We start from the raw sequence: 19095 nt of genomic DNA, 5'->3' as shown, positions 1-19095 counted from the left end.
TGATAATTATAATATACACATCAATTTTATAATTTAGTGCGATATACATATAACTTCAAATTTTGATGTAATATATTATTGGTATGGTCGTACAATTCAGTACGAACTATCATTAATATTATTGGTATAATGTATAATTTGGTGTGAACTATCACACCCAAATACAATTTAGCATTTATCACATTAAAGGTATTATATATGTATTAATATGGAGAATCACAAGGAATTTAAGACTATTAAATTAATTTCATTGCTTAATTAAAATTTATAGATACAGATTAAAGTGATCAAACGGATTTATTATCATTGTTTCATAAAAACCAAAATTAAAAGTCAATGAGTCTTCAATAACATAGCTAAACATTAAAATAGTTGTTGCTGATCATAGAGTTAGCCATAAATTACATATTAATTTTATTTCCCAAAAAATTATCAAGTGTTTGGTATAGGTAGATGGGAAGTCCACATATCTTCATCAATGAAGGATGATTTTGAATATTCCTTTAGCTCTGATTCACTTAACTTTTTCTCCCATGTAACTCGCTTGGAAGTATCCGATCCTGGTCCTTGACAATTAACCTCCGCAAAAATTATGTTATTCCTGGAATTGTTGCATGGTTAAGAGAAAATAATAACAAACTAATCAACATAAAAAAATAAATAAATAAAAAATTACCAATATTTAACAATTGAGGAAACAAAAAGTCTATGTGGTATTTTACTAATCCAATTATTTTCATAGGAAATGTTTTAATTATTTCTAAATATGATACACATCTCTTCCGAAGGATTGTATTTAACATATAATTAGATAAAAATTTTATTATATGTATATAACATATATCTATTTGGTTAGAAATTAAGTGGAGCTTACTCGTGGCCACTGCTTTTCCAAGCATTCCATCCTTGAGGAGCTACCACAGCATCAAATTTTGTTTCTATAAAGACCACTCTTGCATAAGGACCATAAGCTCTACCTAAGAGAACTTGGCCACCATTCCCATATACCAATCCTCCTCTGAATACAAACCCACCGGAGTCACTAGACGAACCTCTACCCTGTGCTGTTATAAATCCTATTGCAATTTCTTTTGTTAATGTCCCAACTGTAGCATTTATCATAGTGTCCTGCATTAATTAGTTTATACTAAATTAGAAAAATTTTATGATATTATATAAGAAATATTACTATTTGTTGCAACGGGTAAAGCATTAATAAAAATTACATGCCACATGGTGAAGTCATAAAGAAGTTTTGGTTTAGTCCAATCTAATCCCATAAGGCATATTTCAGGTGGATTCTAAATATCTTCCACATAAAATATTTTTGTTTAATTCCTTACCTCATAATAAGATTGGGCAAAACCGAAAATGAAATCAATAGCGCCTTCAATATAGCAGGATTTGAAGTAATGGCGACCATGAGCATCAAACAATGTATCTTGAAGACCTATGAAACCACATTCGAAAAATGCAGATTTGTCACCTAAAATCCTTGCTGCTACTGCTGGTTTTATGGTATTTCCGTTTCCAGCCACATATTGTATAGCTGGTGCAGTTGTTACATGATTGAAAGAGTTCTGCAACATCAAAACTATTTTTATTTCTTGTGAAGATCTTCAAAATAAAACACAATATTACGTATGAAAACCATTTAGGCCATATCAATATTCATAAGCAGTAACAAGCAGTAACCCAAAAAAAAAAAAAAAAAGCCAATTTTCTGAAACAATGCATAAATTCATCTTACATATTTTATTTTCAATTTTCTGGTGCACTATATATTATAATTTTCAATTTCTATTTCTCATTTTAATTTATCATGAGAAAGCTATCGGATTAAATAATTTTACATTTTAAATATAGCATTTTTTTTTATTGAGAATAACTTTACTTAGTTAACAAATATTAATTGTTATGCAAGCCAGATTGGATATAATATATATATATAGCAGGCGAATTAAATGGTTACATCTTAATAAAAGACCATTTGTGTGTGTGTGTGTGTTTTTTAAATTTTTATGACGAAATCTCTTTTTTTAATTATATATATATATATATATATATATATACAAATAAATGGATGCTTTGTTTAGACAGCCACAAAAACATAAATGTATATATATATATATATATATATATATTCCTTTTCAAAATAGCTTTTTGGTTTGTAAATTAATGATAACCAAAGAAATTAAAAGCATCAAACGAAAAGAGAACCTCACTAAAAAAATAAAACATAATGGGTTTTGCATAAAATAAATGTAAAAGCTTTAAATTTATAGAGACAAAAAAAGAAAGTATAATTGAGAAACCTCGAAGGTAATGCCCTGAGCAACAACATTGGCTGAGGAAGAGGTGAATGTGGCACTTGTATCTGTTTCTGCATTGGCATCGAAAGTGATAATTGTTTGTTCACGTCCCTTGATTCCGTTAAGAAAAATAAAAGGTTTGTCTATTGGAATTTGTACCTGCTCTCTGCAATATTATTTATTTGATAAAATAAGATTACACATAATAAATCATTGTCGTTTTTTTTTTTTTTTTGGGTAAAAATAATAAATCATTATCTACATACATACATAATCGCAAAGATATATAGTATGATCAATATAAACTATAGTACAAGAATATATTTATATATTCTTACTTGTATATGCCAGGCGAAATTTGGACTGTAACCCATTGAGTATTGAGAGAAGGTATTGAATCAATGGCAGCTTGTATGGTATAGAAATCTCCATGGCCAGACTTGTCAACTGTAACGGTTTTGCTTGTAACTAAGGAACCTTCACTTCCATTTGCAATATTATTGTTTTGTGAAAAGCTGCTGAAAACCCTAGCCGATGAACACGTGCTAAATAATGCTACTAAAATGATAAGAAATGGAGGAAGAAGCTGCATTTTGGTTGAGACACCACTCTAGAAGGCTAATTAGGTGGTTTTATACATTTATATATATATACACGTGTATATATATTTAGGAAAGAGAGGAATATTAATATTAACCTCAATTTTGTGGTCAGTGTAAAAAGTAATGAAATGGTGTAGATTTATACCATGTATATATAAAGGATTATTTCAATAATTTAATGCATTGTTTTCTGGGTAATATCTTCAATTAGAATATTCAATACCAAAAATCTATGGGTTTAAAATTAATTGATTGATTTGTTTTTTTAAGAGAAAATCAACCAATTGATTGTTTGTGTTTGTATATATGGGTTTTGGGATGTTTGGAGGAAAATTTTGATTTGGAATCTCCAATCAAACCCTTTTTGTCAAGTGAAATTTGTTCGGCATTAAAATATATTTTAATTATGTCTGATTTATGTGCATGGTTTGAGAATTGATGGTGCTGCTACACAGGTCTAATAACTTTTTTTGGCAATAAACCAAATTCTTAATAATGACCCAAAAAAGTTATTTTATTCCTCAATCCTAGGATTGTCAACTTTCTTAGTTTGCTAATTTGCTTATCCTTATATATATATATATATATATGAAAAATTTATACTTGGTTTTTGACCAAACTTATCATCACTTTCAGCCTAGCTAGGCTCAAATGGTGTATATATAATATATATTTATATTTTTTATATATACAATTATATTTTTGATTGGGTGTGTAATCCTACTTCTGTTGGATGGTGGTTCGATTATCATTCTTCCTCATGAAACCTCTGTGGTTTTGATTGATGAACTGAACTGATGTATTTTTTTCCCTTAATGAAATCAATCCCTTTGCACCACCAAAATAAATAAATAAATAAAATAAAATAAAATAAAAAGGTAGCAGAGACATCCAGCTTACGCTAGGCGACATCGCCCCACGTAGAAATGTTCTAATGTCATCATTTTTAATTTTTCTTCTGTTTTTTGAATTTATGTTGCACAATTATTGGATAAAAATTGACAATTTTTTTGACGCTTGCTTATAATTATAATGATCATAAAACGTCCAAGATTTAATTAGGGCAGTTGAAAATGGTTTCATTTATCCGTAACAAAGCTTTGGTGTGTATATAATATAGATATATGGTAAATTAATGTTATAATTTCTATATTCCCCCATGAATTAATTGAATATTTTCTTTGAGGGAGATTAGTTGTGGAAGATGTTAAATAAACTTATTTTGTTTATGTTGGAAATAATGTATGAATATATATATGTAGATACATGTAGAAATATTAATATAAATAAATAAAATTACATAAAATAATAAAAATATTTAGAATCCAAATTGTCTTAATTGATCTGTTTTCTGGAAATTTAATCGAGGCCTGTGTGATATCACAGTCTTCTTAAGACGATTTTTGCCCCGCTGGTGCAGATGTTTTCTGACGGTCGTCTCCCAGAATACAACAACTGCAAAAGCTTTCAGATCTAGCACCTCCAAAACTTTTCTTTTCAAACTTTCAGCGTACCTTCACTTTACCACACTGATAAAAAATTACTGTAATTTTTTTTTCTCTGTGTTTTTCACATATTTTTCTTTTTCTCTTAAAAATCCTATTTTGCTTGTATTTTCTAAAAATTGAAAAATACGTTGAAAAGAACGTTGAAAGAATGTGTGTGCTTAAACCTCTCAAAACAAAGAGTTATTGTTCCCATGAAACTCTCAACCCATCTAATTCAAAATATTTTTATTTATTTTTAAAAAAAAATAATCAAAACCCACTACTTTCCTCAATTACCAACCGTAAGAGAAACAAACATTTAAGGCCCAAGGCCCACTAACAAATCATTCACACTCAAGTTGGATCCAAATTACAACAATCTCCCACATGAATGATTTGATTTTTAAAAGAAAGCATGACTCTGGTGGTAAGGCTTTGCAGTTGGAACTTGCATAGGATAGGTAGATGTTACTTTTTGAACCTTCCCTTATGAGACTATATCTTCTTTACTGATTTATGGTAGATGCGATATCTTTGAACCATTTCATATTTTGTGTAAATAACAACATAGCCCACACATGATTCCTTCTTAGTACACTTCAGTTCTTACTGTTGTGTTCATTTTGGCCCTATACACCTCCTTGGTTCTGCAAGAGTTTCTAAAGAATTGCGACTTCAACAATTCTCCTTTGAAGTGGCTACTCTTCTCTCTCATATAGGTGATTTCTATTACCATTGTAATCAGCATGATTATGCATAGATTACCAAAAACACATTTGTAGGAATCATTAAAAGTATACTTTATACTTAACCTATTTTTATCACTGTTTCATCATAGCAATGGGCAGAGGATTAACCTCCACAGTGATCCATACCAATCTTTACAATTGCATTGTCCCATTGAACCTAAATCTTGGGATCTCCAGTCAACTAGATTGTGTTTCTATCGTATTGACTTTATTCATGAGCTTCAATCCCATTTCCTTTGACGACTTCTCAACTAATTCTCTATTTAACCCTTTGGCTAATGGATCCGCAATGTTATTTTTTGACTTTACATAGTCTGTTGAGATAACTCCAGTTGAGATTAACTATCTGATGGAATTGTGTCTACGACGAATGTGTCTAGACTTTCCATTATACATAATATTCTGTGGCCTGCCAATCGCAGATTAACTATCACAATGTAAACTTATTGCTGGCACAAATTTAGGCCACCTAAGAATGTCCTCTAAAAATTGGCGTAGCCATTCTGCCTCTTCACAATATTTATCTAATGCGATAAACTCAGATTCCATCATGGATCGAGCTATCACAGTTTGTTTTGAGGGCTTACACGTTACGGCTGTACCCGCTAATATGAACACATAGCCACTAATGGAATTTGAGTCCTTGATGTCTGATATCCAATTTGCATCACTGTACCCTTCCAATACAGCAAAATATCTTGTATAGTGCAATCCGTATTCACGAGTATATCGTAAATATCTTAATACTCTAACGATCCCTTTCCAATAATCTTCATTTGGATTACTTGTGTATCTACTTAGTCTACTTATAGCGTAGGCTAAGTCTGGTCTGGTGCAACTCATCAAGTATATCAGACTTCCAATCACCCTAGCATATTCCACTTAAGATACACTTTCCCTTTTATTTTTGGATAAGTGTAAACTCAAATCTATGAGTGTTCTGACTATACTAGTATCATTATTACTAAATTTAACCAGTATTTTATCTACATAATGACTTTGACTAAGAATGATTCCATTTGAAGTCCTTGTGATTTTCATACCTAAAATCACATCTGCAAGCCCCATATCTTTCATGTCAAATTTAGAATTTAACGTGGCTTTTGTAGTTCGGACCATATTATCGTCACTACCTATTATGAGTATGTCATTTACATACAAACATAGAATGATATATCCATTCTCTGTATCTTTTACATAGATACATTTATCATATTCATTTATTTTAAATCCATCTTTTAGCATGACATTATCAAATTTTTGATGCCATTACTTTAGAGCTTGTTCAAGTCCATATAAGGGCTTTACCAATCTACAAGTTGCTCGTTGTAGATCTCTTCATCTAAATCTCCATTCAGAAAGGTTGTTTTCACATCCATTTGATGCATTTTAAGATCCCGCAAAGCAGCGATCGCCAGTACCATCCTTATGGAATTTATTCTCGTTATTGGAGAATAAGTGTCAAAATAATCAAGGCCTTCATTTTGCTTGCTTTCCTTAATTACAAGTCTTGCCTTGTATTTATCTATTGTTCTATCTACTTTCATCTTCTTTTTAAAGATCCATTTGTAACCCAAAGGTTTACAACCTGGAGGAAGATCTGCCAATTACCAAGTGTGATTCTGTAAAATGGAATCAATCTCACTTTTTACAGCTTCTTTTCATAAATTCCCTTCAGGAGAATTTACAACTTCTTAGAAGTTTTGAAGTTTACTTTCTAGCATATAAGTAAGAAAATCTAGATCGTAGGATTTTTCGGTTGTTACTCTTTTGCTACGTCTAATCTCGTTCTCAGTTTCATCTTCATTCTCTCGCTTTCTATCACTATCATTATTATCATCACCACCAATAGAATCGTAAGTTCGTTTAGATGAACTCGGTCCTTCTTCCACTTTATACAGAAAAATATGTTCGAAAAATTATGCATTTCTCGATTCCATCATTGTGTTCTTGTGAATATCAGAAATTTCTTACCTATACACAAGAAATCGATATGTTTTACTATTCTGTGCATATCCTATGAATATGCAATCAACAGTTTTGGGACCTATCTTCACCTTCTTAGGTGTAGGTACTACTATTATTACTTTGGCTAAACACCCTCACACTCGTAAATATTTATAGGAGGTTTCTTCCCTTCCAACACTCATAGGGTGTCTTTACCTGATCTTTCCTGGACATCTTATTTAAAAGGTCATTCGCCGATAAAATGGCTTCTCCTCACAAGTTCTGAGGTACTCTAGAACTTATAAGCATTGCATTCATCATTTCTTTTAAAATTCTATTTTTCCGTTCAGCCACACCATTTGATTGTGGCGAATATGGTGGAGTAACTTCATATATTATACCTTATTGAGCACAATACTCTCTAAATGGAGTCACATACTCTCCACCACAATCACTTCTGATCACTTTAACCTTTTTGTCAAGTTGATTCTCAACATCCGTTTTATAGAGAATAAATTTCTCTATAGCCTCATCCTTACTCTTTAGTAGGTATACATAGCAATATTTCATGCCATCATCAATAAAGGTGATAAAATACTTATTAGCACATTTACTCAGTGCGATTTCAAATTACATACATTACTATATATTAAATCCAAAGGTTCATTATTTCAATTAATTGTTTGATATGATGACCTTGTTGATTTTGCTTCCACATAAGTTTCACACTTATGATTACAATCAATTTCAAATGTGGGAATATGATTTAAGTTAATTAACCTCCGCAGAGAATTAAAATTAACATGTTCTAGTCTACCATGCCACAGAATGGAAGACTCAAGAAAATAAACAGAAGAACTACAAGCTTTATTCATTTCTTTAGGTTTTACAGTCATTACATTGAGTTTAAATAAACCATTGACTACATAGCATTTTCCCACAAACATTCCAAATTTGGACAAAATAACCTTATCTGACTCAAACACTAAACGAAAACCATGTTTGCTCAGCAGCAATCCAAATACCAGATTCTTGCGAATGTCTGGAACATACGATACGTTATTCAAAGTCAGCTCTTTTCCCGAGGTCATCTTTAGGATTACTTTGTCCTCACCTTGGATTTCTAAAATAGATGAATTCTCCATGAACAACTTCTCCCCATTCTTCTTTGGTTCGAAGGAAATGAACATACTCATATCTGAACAAACATGATGGGTTGCACTAGTATCTATCCACCACTATCTAGGATTGGATCCCACCAAATTCACCTCAGATATCACAGCACTAAGCTCAATCTCATCAACCTCTCGAGTGATATCTTCCATCACCTGTGCCTAGTTTCTTTTTCTCTTTGGCAGTCTACATTTCTTAGCTCTGTGACCCATCTTATCACAGTTAAAGCACCTGCTTTGAAACTTGACTTTCTTTGAGATTCCTCCTTTAGGCCCAAACTTGGAAGATTTGCTAGTTTTCTTCTTGTTATTGGAGCTTTGACCATGCTCTACAACATTAGCCTTCAATCCAGCCTTTGAAGCTCTCTTATCAAACTTTCTGTTGTCATCTTCAATGCGAAGCTTGCCAATAAGAGTCTCCATATCCATCTTCTTTCTTTTGTGCTTTAGATAATTCCTGAAGTCACTCCAACTTGGAGCTAGCTTCTCAATCATACAAACCACTTATAACGCTTCATTCATGATCATCCCTTCAGCAAGCATTTCCTGACTCAACACTTACAACTCATGTACTTGATTTATTAATTGTTTCGTATCCACCATCATGTATTCCAAGAATCGGCCTGTAATAAATTTTCCGGACGTAGCATTCTCAGTATTGTACTTGCGGTCCAGTATTTCCCATAGCTCCTTAGCTGACTTCGTGCCACAGTATATTCTATACAGGGCATCAGAAAGGCCATTCAGGACATAATTTCGACATAAGTGATCAGAATTATTCCATGCATCCACCGCCATGAGTGTCTCCCTATCACTCTCTTTCTCACTGAGTAGCGCATCTTCAGTCAGGTACTTCGCAAGTCCCAAAATGGTCAGGTAAAATAGTATCTTCTGCTGCCACCTCTTGAAGTTTACTCCGTTAAACTTCTTAAGCTTATTTGCATGACTAGTAGATGGAGGCATCTGAATCCCAGAAATTTGAGTAGGTACAGTCCTATTGTCTCCACTTGCCATTTTTGTAAAATCACAAAACAGAAATCAATTAGTTGTTAATTTCTATCTCAACAAACTAATTATAAGCAATTTCCAATAGGAAAACATAAAATATACGATTTTTAGGACTTCTGTATACACCACAAAAATTACTATATACATCTAAAAAATACTGTTCACGTATACTATTTACTGGCATTGTTCATCGATACTTTTCACGACCATGTGTCACCATAGAATACTGCCATATGTCGCCGTAAGATTTTGACATGTGTCACATTTAAAGGCTGACACGTGTCACCTGAACTAGGTCAACACATGGCATTCTAAAAAGTTGACACGTGACACACTTGAAATCGACACATGGCACGCTTCGAGGCCGATACATGGCATGCATAGAGCCTGACACGTGGTATGATCCAGAACCGACATGTGATGCTCGTATAGATTGACACGTGTCACCTGTAACAGGTCGACACGTGGCTCTCTCATTGCGCGACATGTGGCTAAACTTCTATTGAACACCTGGCCTTGCCACAGTCCGCCACTTGTCAGCGTTTATCTCGCCACATGGCACTTTGTCATCGAGACACGTGGTGAGCCCATTTTCAATTAGGCCGTTTCTCTTGGGCCTAGGTTTGAATCGATCCTGACTCTTGATCTGAACAGTAGCCTGTTCTAACTACGGACTGGGCTTTAGAGTTAGGTCAGGCTCAACTGAATTTGAAAATAGGCCCATTAGTCCAAAACCAGCCCAAAGCCATTTTTTACCCTTCTCCAACCGGGTCGATTTTAACCCGTTTTTCTGGTAAACGGGTCATCCCACCTGGTTGCAATTTTTCAGCCAATTTTTACTGTTCCGGCAGTCAAAAAATGTCCAAAAAATCACCAAAAGGTTTAGAAATTCATGGGCAAATCAATTTTGGAAACAATTTTTATTTAAGACAAAATTTAATAATTGCCCAAAATTTTTTTAAACCTCATGGGTTTGATGCAATTTTTTTTTTCTTACTCACTGCAGCCAGAAAGTATATATAAATACATAAAACAAACATCCACCTCAAAATATAAAGTCAAGGGCTCTGTATTTCAATGATTAGACAAACAAAAATAAATGAATAAATAAAACAAAATAATATACGTCCATCATATACACACGGGTTTGATGGTTTTGTTTTTTTTTTGTTTTTTTCAATGTGAAATATACAGAAGCACATATCCCCCCAAAAAAATGTATATATATAAACATATACACATATGTATGCATTATAACCACAACAATCAATTAACATAATAAATAAATCAAATCTCCACATATATATACATATATAAAATTTTGAAATCGTCTTAAGATTGTTGAAAATAATATATGAATATATATATGTATATACATGTGAAAATATTTATATAAATAAATAAAATTACATAAAATAATTAAAATATTTAGAACCTGAATTTTCTTAATTAATCTACTTTCTGAAAGTTTAGCCGAGGTCTGTGTGGTACCACAGTCTCTTTAAGACGATTTCCATCCCACCGGTGCAAATATTTTCTAACGGTCGTCTCCCAGGATACAATGGCTACAAAAGCTTTCAGATTTAGCACCTCCAAAACTTTTTTCTTTGAACTTTCAGCATATTTGTGCTTTACCACACTGATAAAAAATTACTGTAATTTTTTTTCTCTGTGTTTTTCATGTATTTTCTTTTTCTCTGAGAAATCCTATTTTCTTTGTATTTTCTAAAAACTGAAAAATACGTTGAAAAGAACTTTGAAAGAACGTGTATGCTTAAACCTCTCAAAAAAAAGAGTTATTGTTTCCATGAAACTCTCAATCCATCTAATTCAAAATATTATTATTTATCTAAAAAAAAAAAATCAAAACCCACTACTTTCCTCAATTACCAACAATAACAGAAACAAACATTTAAAACCTAAGGCCCATTAACAAATCATTCACACTCAAGTTAGGCCCAAACTATAACAGTTTATTTGGTGTATATATATATATATATATATATATATAAGAGATATGTGAGGTTAACTAGAGTGCCATTTTTATTTTTTAGCACCATACAGTTTCATTGAGGCTTTCATTACTAGGCTAAAAACAATATAGCTGCACATATATATATATATATATATATATATATTGTTATTGTTGAAATTACTACTTTTGGAATACAAGACAAATAATAATAATAATTAATATATATCTATCATGACTAATCCACTCCACCAGGGGCTTGAGTACGTCCACATCAATAACAATTTGTAATGTTCCTTTGAAACTTTTTGAGGACGACCGTTCACTAAATGAATAATACTAATATCATTTTTTTTTTCTTGGGTGAATATCATTTTTTTTTAAAGGACCATTGTCATTGAATTTAAATTAAAATACCGATAACTATAATACTGTCTAATTGGAATTATTTATTCAAGTAATAAATTTAATTAATTAATAAATTATTAACATAATGTGAAATCGATTAACATCTAAATTTCATAAATAAATTTATCTGTTATAGTAGTACTTTAATAATAATGATAATAATAAATCTATTGATTTTTAGCATGAACAAACAAAGCATGTTAAAACTAAATGCAAATACAAAAATAGAATTTTAAAATTTCAGTCACAACATAAAAGCTTTTTTTTTTTTTTTGTTTTTTTGGGCGAAACAGAGATTCTATTACAACCCAAAAGGGAAAGGCTGGCAGAAACCAAGCGCCGATTAAGGTAGTTACACCAACATCACTTTCCTGAATCAAAACCAAAACAAGAGAAGAGGGCAATCACAACATAAAAGCTACCGATATTTATTTATTTATTTGCTGAATCATAGGAGCCATTAATTACCATATATGTTATTATGAGAAATATATATATATATATATATATATTATATAAATAAAATAAAAATAAAAATAAAAACACAATACTCTAAAGGGTTAAACATGATTAAACAGTGAAACCCAAACACTTATACACGTTTGCTGATGTGGCCGCCTCCGGAATGGATAACGACAAGGACAGAAGAAGAAAAAGAAAGCCCAGAAGGTCGTAGACCAGTCAAGTTCCAAATGGCAAATCAAAAAGTTTGATTTTTTTTTTTTCCTTTTTTCTTTTTATAAATTTTTGCTTTTTTTTTTTAAATAATAAGGAAAATAGAGACAAAAAAAATAAAATAAAATAAAAAATTTCAGAGCGGAAGAAAAAAGTAGAGAGAAAAGAGGGAGTATTTATAAACGTGGCACGCTTTTCCTCTGCTTCCGGGAACACCGGTTTTGTTTCAAAAAAGACTCTCTCTGTCTCTCTCTCTCAGTCTCAGACTCCCCAGCGAATCTCCAATATTCTTTGGTTTTTTTTTCTTCTGTTTTTCTATTTTTTTTTTGTTTTTTTAAATTCTTTTGGACTTCTTTGGTTTGGACGGTTTTCATTCCTCTGTATGCTTTCTTGAGATTATTTACCAGCCGGAAAGACAGAGACTTTTAGGGATTTGATTTTGGATTCTTTGACACTTTGAGCTTCTCTTTTGGTTTTGTTTATGGTTGGACTTTGACAACATGAGGAAGAAGCTTGATACCCGTTTCCCAGCCGTAAGTCATCTTATCTTTCTGGGTTTTTGGTTCTGACTTTCTCTCTCTGCTTCTTCTTATTTTTTATTTTTATTTAAAGTGGGTGTTTGTTTGTGGGTTTGGGTTGTATTATATTCATGGGATGAGTGAAGGGAATACAACTACGTAGTTGTAGATATCAAGCATGCCCTTCTGTTGTTTTTTTTTTTTTTTTTTTTTTTAAATAATTATTGTTATTTTTTTTTTTGGCTTAAAGGCTTTAGATACTCTTGATATTGGCTGTTGTTCATTGCCTTTTTGAGAGTCCGTGCTATTGCTTCTATGGGTTCATTTTACTGGGTTTAGAAACTTTGTTTGTTTTTATCAGCTGAATTTCAAAAGGCTGTAAGCTTGTGCTTCTCTTGGATAGTAAGTCTATCCTATAATTAGTATAACCTTCTATTTTCTACGTAAGTTGTAATGGCAAAGACAATAGCAATTTCTTTGGCTTCTCTTTATGTGTGTTTACCCCAAAAAGACCATTTCAAAGAAAGTCTCTAAAAGCAGGTTGTTGTTTTTACGGCAATTTGAATTTGGGGTTGGTTTATACCTAGAAGTCTCTCTATTTGCTGAGTTCAGCAAGCTCTTGTGTTTTGTTGCTGCTTTGCAACTGTTCTCCAAATCAAGAAAAGCCAAATAGCTTCTGAATTTTTACGAATGAATTTGCCTTCTTGTAGTAGGAACGTGCTTCCCGTTTGATTTTAATTATGTTATTTCGATTGTGAATGTTTTCTTGATCTTCTCATTATTCACTCCTTTTATTCAATGATTTTTTTCATTTGTTTGATGAGTTTCTCAGGTCTTTTCAAATGTCTGCTTTGCTTGGGTTGTTTTGTTCATATACTTGAAGGCTTTCAGATGTCAGTATTTAGGTTTTCTTAAATCTTTTATTGTTTTATTAAGAATGCATGTCAACTATACTCTGTTAGGATTTTTTTCCAAGAGCCTCATATGAATGAGATGCTACATAAATAAAGAGAAACGGTTTCAGCGATGACTGTTCATGAGGACTGTAGTCCTAGCCTCTCATGCTACTATTGGGCTTCTTTTAAGTGAATCCTAAAGACTCTTTGTTTTTTCTTTTATGGATTATTTTGATTTTTTGAATGCTTGGATTACATTAATTTTAAGGAAGAAGGTTTTACCATACTGGGTAAGAAAAGATTGTTTGGGGGTCTTATCGGATTTCGGTTGGTCCAGAATTTTATTTAATTACAAAAGTAGAAGCTTTCTTTTTCCTGGCTGTTTGGATTAGAAGACAGACCATTTTGGCTGTATTTTAAATTTTGTTTGCTGTCACTACTTGACTATCCAATTTGTTTTGAGATTTTCCTACTCCAGAATCCTATTCTGTCTACCTCCTTCCAAACCTCTGTGTCAATTTTGTAATATCGTATTGAATAATGAATTGCGTACCGGTTTGTTGTGCAACTGTGTTGCAGTCCTTTATGGGAGACCTCGATAAAATTTTGGGAATATAGCGGGTTAGACTTGATAAGATGAGGGAGCATGCCTCTAATAGACCTATTTGCTAAAGTAATTAAATGTTATATCTTGTTACTTAATCCAAGAATGTCTGCTACATTAAATTTATAAGACTGTATCAGTGATTGAAAGATAATATCATCCAATCGTGTGCTTGGTTTAATCATATCATAATCATTTTGTAGGCTCGAATTAAGAAGATTATGCAAGCTGATGAGGATGTTGGGAAGATTGCTATGGCTGTGCCTCTTCTAGTTTGTGAGTAATATTTAAATTTTTGTATTCTGTTGTTTCCTGTCAATAGTTCCATCCTGTTGTTTACTTTCTATAATTATCTTTGCCTTTTGTATATACATCATGCAGCCAAAGCATTGGAACTATTTTTGCAAGATCTTTGTGACCGAACGTATGAAATAACACTGAAGAGAGGAGCAAAGACAATGAATTCTCTTCATTTGTAAGTGTGACATTTTAGTTAAACTAATATTGGGCTAATTTTTGCATTGTCATTTGAAAAGGAGACAAAACTTTCTGGTCTTGGGCAAAAGTTCTACCCCCTTGGTCATTGCTACACATATTCTTTTAAAATTTTTTGTTGTGGCTATTCTTTGAGAGTTGTCTATTTTGGGTGCAAAATACTGTCAAAAGGGAAAGAAATTTTACTCTCTATTTCTCTAGAAAAATGCTTGGTTCTGTGTATGCCAAAAACATTAATGACATGCATTAAAAGATTAGGTGTATCCTTACTTCCTGAGAACATATTATTTTTATTTTAATGGAGCAATTCAATAATGAGATGTTTTAATTGGTTTTGAATACACAGGAAACAGTGTGTGCAAACCTTTAGTGTTTTTGACTTCCTAAGGCACATTGTGAAAAAAGTTCCTGATTTGGGTGGTTCTGATACAGCCGGCGAGGATCGTTCTACTGTCAAAAGAAGGTAAGGGCGAGTGTGAACTTTTAATTTCCTTTTTAGTGGGATATCTTAGGTTTTTCAAAACTGGTGATGTCTTAGCAAGTTGTTATACTTTCAGGAAAGTTGTTGATGATGAAGACAATGACAGTGAAGAAGATTCCAAGAGGACTAAAATGGTAACAGTCAAACTGTTGCTTTGGTACTTTGATTACAATTGTTCACCCTGTAGTGTTAGTCACTCAGTTGATGCATTGGTGAACAATTTCCATAGGCCTAGAAGCTTAAGTCTTGCAAATTTAAGTTGATTGTCTTTATTTACTTACTCTCAAAGCTTGATCCTATTTAAATGAATAAAAACACAGAAAAAAAAATATAATAATAATAAAAAACTATTATTTTCGATTGAAAACTGAGACAGGAAGTTTTAGGGCTTAACTGCATAATTTGGACAGTCCGGATTGACATGGTTCAAATTGTAATCCAAATAGATATTTTTAACACTACTTCACAAAGCAACAGCAGGTGCTTTAATATTAGGTTTAGTTGTAATCTGGCTACTGGAAAGCAATCTACAGCAACTAGAGCTAGGAAATGATAATAAAAACAGACATTAAAAATAGAATAAGCTATGCATCAAGTGAAAGATGATTCAACATGTATTTTTTTTAGTTACGAAAGTTATCACTGGAGGCTAACTTATATGTTGTTTGCATGAATTTATAGGTTACAAATGCTTTTGAGCCTGTTTTGGCTTTACAAGCTGTTACCCGTTTCATAGAATTTCTCTTTTTTGGTACTTACACTAGGCATAAGTAACACATTGGCCCAAGTATTATCACAGAATTTTTAAAATTTTAATTACGGCTGTTCTGGTTTCCATTGCAGAATGAGGCTGGTCAGAGTACTGGCAGTGGCAGGGGAAGGGGTAGGGGTAGAGGTAGAGGTCGCGGACGTAGCAGTCGGCTGATAGAGAGGGAGACAGCTTTGCATGATGAGAAGTTTGAAGATGATGTAGACATTCCCAAGGACGGTGACAAGAATGATCAAAGCCTTGAAAGTCCAGATGATGCGACCGAGCATGAAGGGTTGAAAAAGGAGAATATGTCAGTTGACAAAGATTCAGAACCATCTGTCCGAAACTTTGACTTGAATGTGGACTTGAATGAGAATGGGGACTCTACAAATCTTTCAGCTGCTGCCCCTGCCAGTTTGGCAACAGAAGTTTCCACTGCTGTCCCTGCTAGTTCAGCAACACAGACCACACCTGAAATGAAGCACGAAGAATATCCCGGTTGGTCTTTGGCTGATGTGGAAAACATGGCCATTGATCCCATACAACTTGCAAATTTAAATAGGAATATAGACGAGGATGAGGAAGATTATGATGAAGAAAGTTGAGCAACTACAATAGATAAAGGGGGGTTGGCCTTTTCTTCTGAATTATAGCTTGGGTTAGATGTTAGGGTGATACTTTCAGTAAAGTTAGATATGGTTAGATATGGCTAGGCAGCATAGGGCAAAGTATATGACGGAAACAAAAACACACCATTTTAGACAAATGTTAGAAGTAGAGTTTCATATCGGGGCTCCATTAAAGTTTGTAGACGTTGCTCCACATGTTTTTCAGGGGGCACATGAAGTCCTTGAATTTGTTTGATTAACCAAATCTTTCCTTCCCTTTCTTTCTTTGTGACTGTTAAATCTTGGATTCGTTCTCAATATCATCTTCTATATCCTAAACCTTGTTGTAACAAGGTGTCATATTATCCAATTTGTCTCTTTGCTTTGTCAGTGTATTATAAATTCAAACCTGCTGATTTCATAAATGTTTTTGCGGTTGATTCAACTAGTAGAATAATAATATGACAGATTCATTACCCCTAAACAAACTTTTACATATGTTCATGTCATGAAAGCTATACAAGGTCACTTATGACAAGAAATAAACCTAAGTAAATTTTAAGAGAAATTGTCATTTGTTAGTTGTCCTAATTCCAGAGAAAATAATAAGAAGACTTAAAAGACAAAACGGGTATTTTTTAAATATTTTTTTTTTTTCTGCACAACCTATATAGTAAGGCACAGGAAAATTTTGCCTGCTGTTATCACCATCTTAAATGAAAATGAAACAAACCCCAGTGATAGTGATAGACAACAGCTTGAAATTCCAAAAAATCAAACATAAGAAAACTACAATACAGCTAGATTCACTGACAAAAACACGAGAAATGATTGTGGCCGATGTGCATCAATAAAAGACCTAACTATCATTGTATATTTAGTTTACTGCAATATCATGCTGATGAGCACAGTTATTCTCAGTTTACCTGTCAATGTTTAATGTCCTGAAGAGCACACTTCATACCCCCTTTGGAATATTTAAAAACATCATAGCTTCAGCTGCATAAAAATGATAACAATAGGCATGTGTCAAGAGGCATGGTTGAAATTTGGTTCAATCAATTAAAATATTATTTTGTTTGATTAGATGCTCACAGACGTTGAGAAAGAAACTCGTCATGAGAAAGAAAAAGAATAAAAGCCAACATTCAGACATAAATGAACATAAAGAATTACATACCATTTATATTCTTGTCCCTTGGAACATTGAATAGCAAAGCCAGACCTATTGAAAGAAACATATGTGATCATTAAGAAATTATCGAAAGGGCAGTTTAAGCAATCATTATCCTCGCAATTGATGACAATAGGGAGTGTTAGTCTCCGAATACATGGAAGATTAAAAAAAAAAAAAAAACAGAAGAGATTTGTCGTCCTGCAAATCAGGAACAGAATGTGGGGAATCGCCATGGGATGTAAAAAGCGGACCTTTATCAGACCAAGCATTTAAGATTCCCTCATAATTAAGCTTCAACGGAACAGAACCTGTCATCGTCGTCGTCCGATTCTGAAACCATAGTAGGTCACCTGCACAGCTTGAGCTAGTCTCAGCTTTCTTCCACTTCCTTCTTCTCGATCACTTTTGCCCAATTCCGTCGTCGGATTCAAACGGCGGCATGTCCATGGCGTACCCGTGGGTGACATAGAATATAGGGCCACCGCCAAAGACATCGTACGGACATCATCAAATATTTAAGGTGTAGGACGGAGACTGAAGATCGAGAGGGAAATGAAGAGGAAGAGATCAGATATGTATCAGATGGGGATGATCGAAAACAGGGCTGAGTGGGTGAATTTCGGACAGAGAAATCGGAGCTTGAGTGAGTGTTGGTGTTTTGAGTGTGTGAGTGACCCGGACAAAATTTTTATGTAGGACATGACCAAAACGGTGCGTTTTGGTCTAGAAAAAACATGGTGACATTGTTTGAGTATAACAAAAGCTGGTATTAATCCCGTGGCGATGCATGATATATATAACTACAATAAATAATTTTAAAAATTAATTATATTTAAATCGAATCAAATTAATTAACTATATAATTTTTATTATAATAAAAATTAAAATTAAAAAAATATTTTTTAATAGTTATATATATAATTGATTGAGAGTTAAAGATAATTTGTTTCATTATTTATTTATAGGTGAAGATATTTAAACTTGATAAAGATACAAATATTGTTCTGAATAATAAATATAAATTTTTTTTAATTCCTAAAATCAAGCCATCATTTCAAATTAAATATTTTTTTTTCATTATTTGAATTAATTTGAAAATTGATCATGTATGGTCACTACTCCTCTTTTAAGAATATTAAATAAGAAGATCAGTTTCATTATTGAAATCTATATATTATAATATTAAATTATCATAATTAATCTTAAATAATTAACTATATTATGATATTGAAA

The 19095-nt window shown here is 32.6% G+C and overlaps 3 protein-coding genes and 1 long non-coding RNA gene across 4 annotated transcripts; 1 reads left to right on the top strand and 3 right to left on the bottom strand.

Moving 5' to 3' along the window:
- Nucleotides 1-432: 432 nt before the first annotated feature.
- On the bottom strand, nucleotides 433-2904 carry LOC107432169 (putative pectinesterase 52). Its single transcript, XM_016043244.3, has 5 exons — nucleotides 2651-2904; nucleotides 2316-2478; nucleotides 1344-1580; nucleotides 875-1128; nucleotides 433-601 (listed from the first exon to the last, which is right to left on the bottom strand). The coding sequence occupies exons 1-5, from the start codon at nucleotides 2902-2904 to the stop codon at nucleotides 433-435; spliced, it is 1077 nt and encodes a 358-aa protein (XP_015898730.3).
- A 5527-nt stretch (nucleotides 2905-8431) lies between these two features.
- LOC132799606 (uncharacterized) lies at nucleotides 8432-9283 on the bottom strand. Its single transcript, XM_060811900.1, has 2 exons — nucleotides 8870-9283; nucleotides 8432-8752 (listed from the first exon to the last, which is right to left on the bottom strand). Exons 1-2 carry the CDS (start codon nucleotides 9281-9283, stop codon nucleotides 8432-8434), a joined length of 735 nt encoding a protein of 244 aa, XP_060667883.1.
- A 3151-nt stretch (nucleotides 9284-12434) lies between these two features.
- Nucleotides 12435-16970, top strand: LOC107432206 (uncharacterized). The gene is made up of 6 exons (XM_016043291.4): nucleotides 12435-12865; nucleotides 14554-14626; nucleotides 14732-14825; nucleotides 15192-15308; nucleotides 15403-15460; nucleotides 16170-16970. The coding sequence occupies exons 1-6, from the start codon at nucleotides 12833-12835 to the stop codon at nucleotides 16680-16682; spliced, it is 888 nt and encodes a 295-aa protein (XP_015898777.2). The 5' UTR covers nucleotides 12435-12832; the 3' UTR covers nucleotides 16683-16970.
- A 161-nt stretch (nucleotides 16971-17131) lies between these two features.
- Nucleotides 17132-18541, bottom strand: LOC107432207 (uncharacterized). The gene is made up of 3 exons (XR_003053308.3): nucleotides 18114-18541; nucleotides 17866-17910; nucleotides 17132-17684 (listed from the first exon to the last, which is right to left on the bottom strand). It is a non-coding gene; the product is annotated as an uncharacterized LOC107432207 (long non-coding RNA).
- Between the last annotated feature and the right edge of the window lie 554 nt (nucleotides 18542-19095).

Source organism: Ziziphus jujuba, chromosome 10 (assembly GCF_031755915.1).
Source record: "Ziziphus jujuba cultivar Dongzao chromosome 10, ASM3175591v1".
NCBI lineage: Eukaryota > Viridiplantae > Streptophyta > Magnoliopsida > Rosales > Rhamnaceae > Ziziphus > Ziziphus jujuba.
The sequence above is the reverse complement of the archived record's forward strand: the minus strand, read 5'-3'. Positions and strand labels throughout refer to the sequence as shown.

Coding starts and splice junctions, on each gene's coding strand:
- LOC107432169 (XM_016043244.3), bottom strand. CDS start 2,904: ATGCAGCTTCTTCCTCCATTTCTTATCATTTTAGTAGCATTATTTAGC. Junction 2,479..2,650: donor ATTTCGCCTGGCATATACAA/GTAAGAATATAT, acceptor ATAATATTGCAG/AGAGCAGGTACAAATTCCAA. Junction 1,129..1,343: donor TTGCCCAATCTTATTATGAG/GTAAGGAATTAA, acceptor TAATTAATGCAG/GACACTATGATAAATGCTAC.
- LOC132799606 (XM_060811900.1), bottom strand. CDS start 9,283: ATGGCAAGTGGAGACAATAGGACTGTACCTACTCAAATTTCTGGGATT. Junction 8,753..8,869: donor GATTCTTGGAATACATGATG/GTGGATACGAAA, acceptor ATGATTGAGAAG/CTAGCTCCAAGTTGGAGTGA.
- LOC107432206 (XM_016043291.4), top strand. CDS start 12,833: ATGAGGAAGAAGCTTGATACCCGTTTCCCAGCC. Junction 12,866..14,553: donor TTGATACCCGTTTCCCAGCC/GTAAGTCATCTT, acceptor ATCATTTTGTAG/GCTCGAATTAAGAAGATTAT. Junction 15,309..15,402: donor CGTTCTACTGTCAAAAGAAG/GTAAGGGCGAGT, acceptor TTATACTTTCAG/GAAAGTTGTTGATGATGAAG.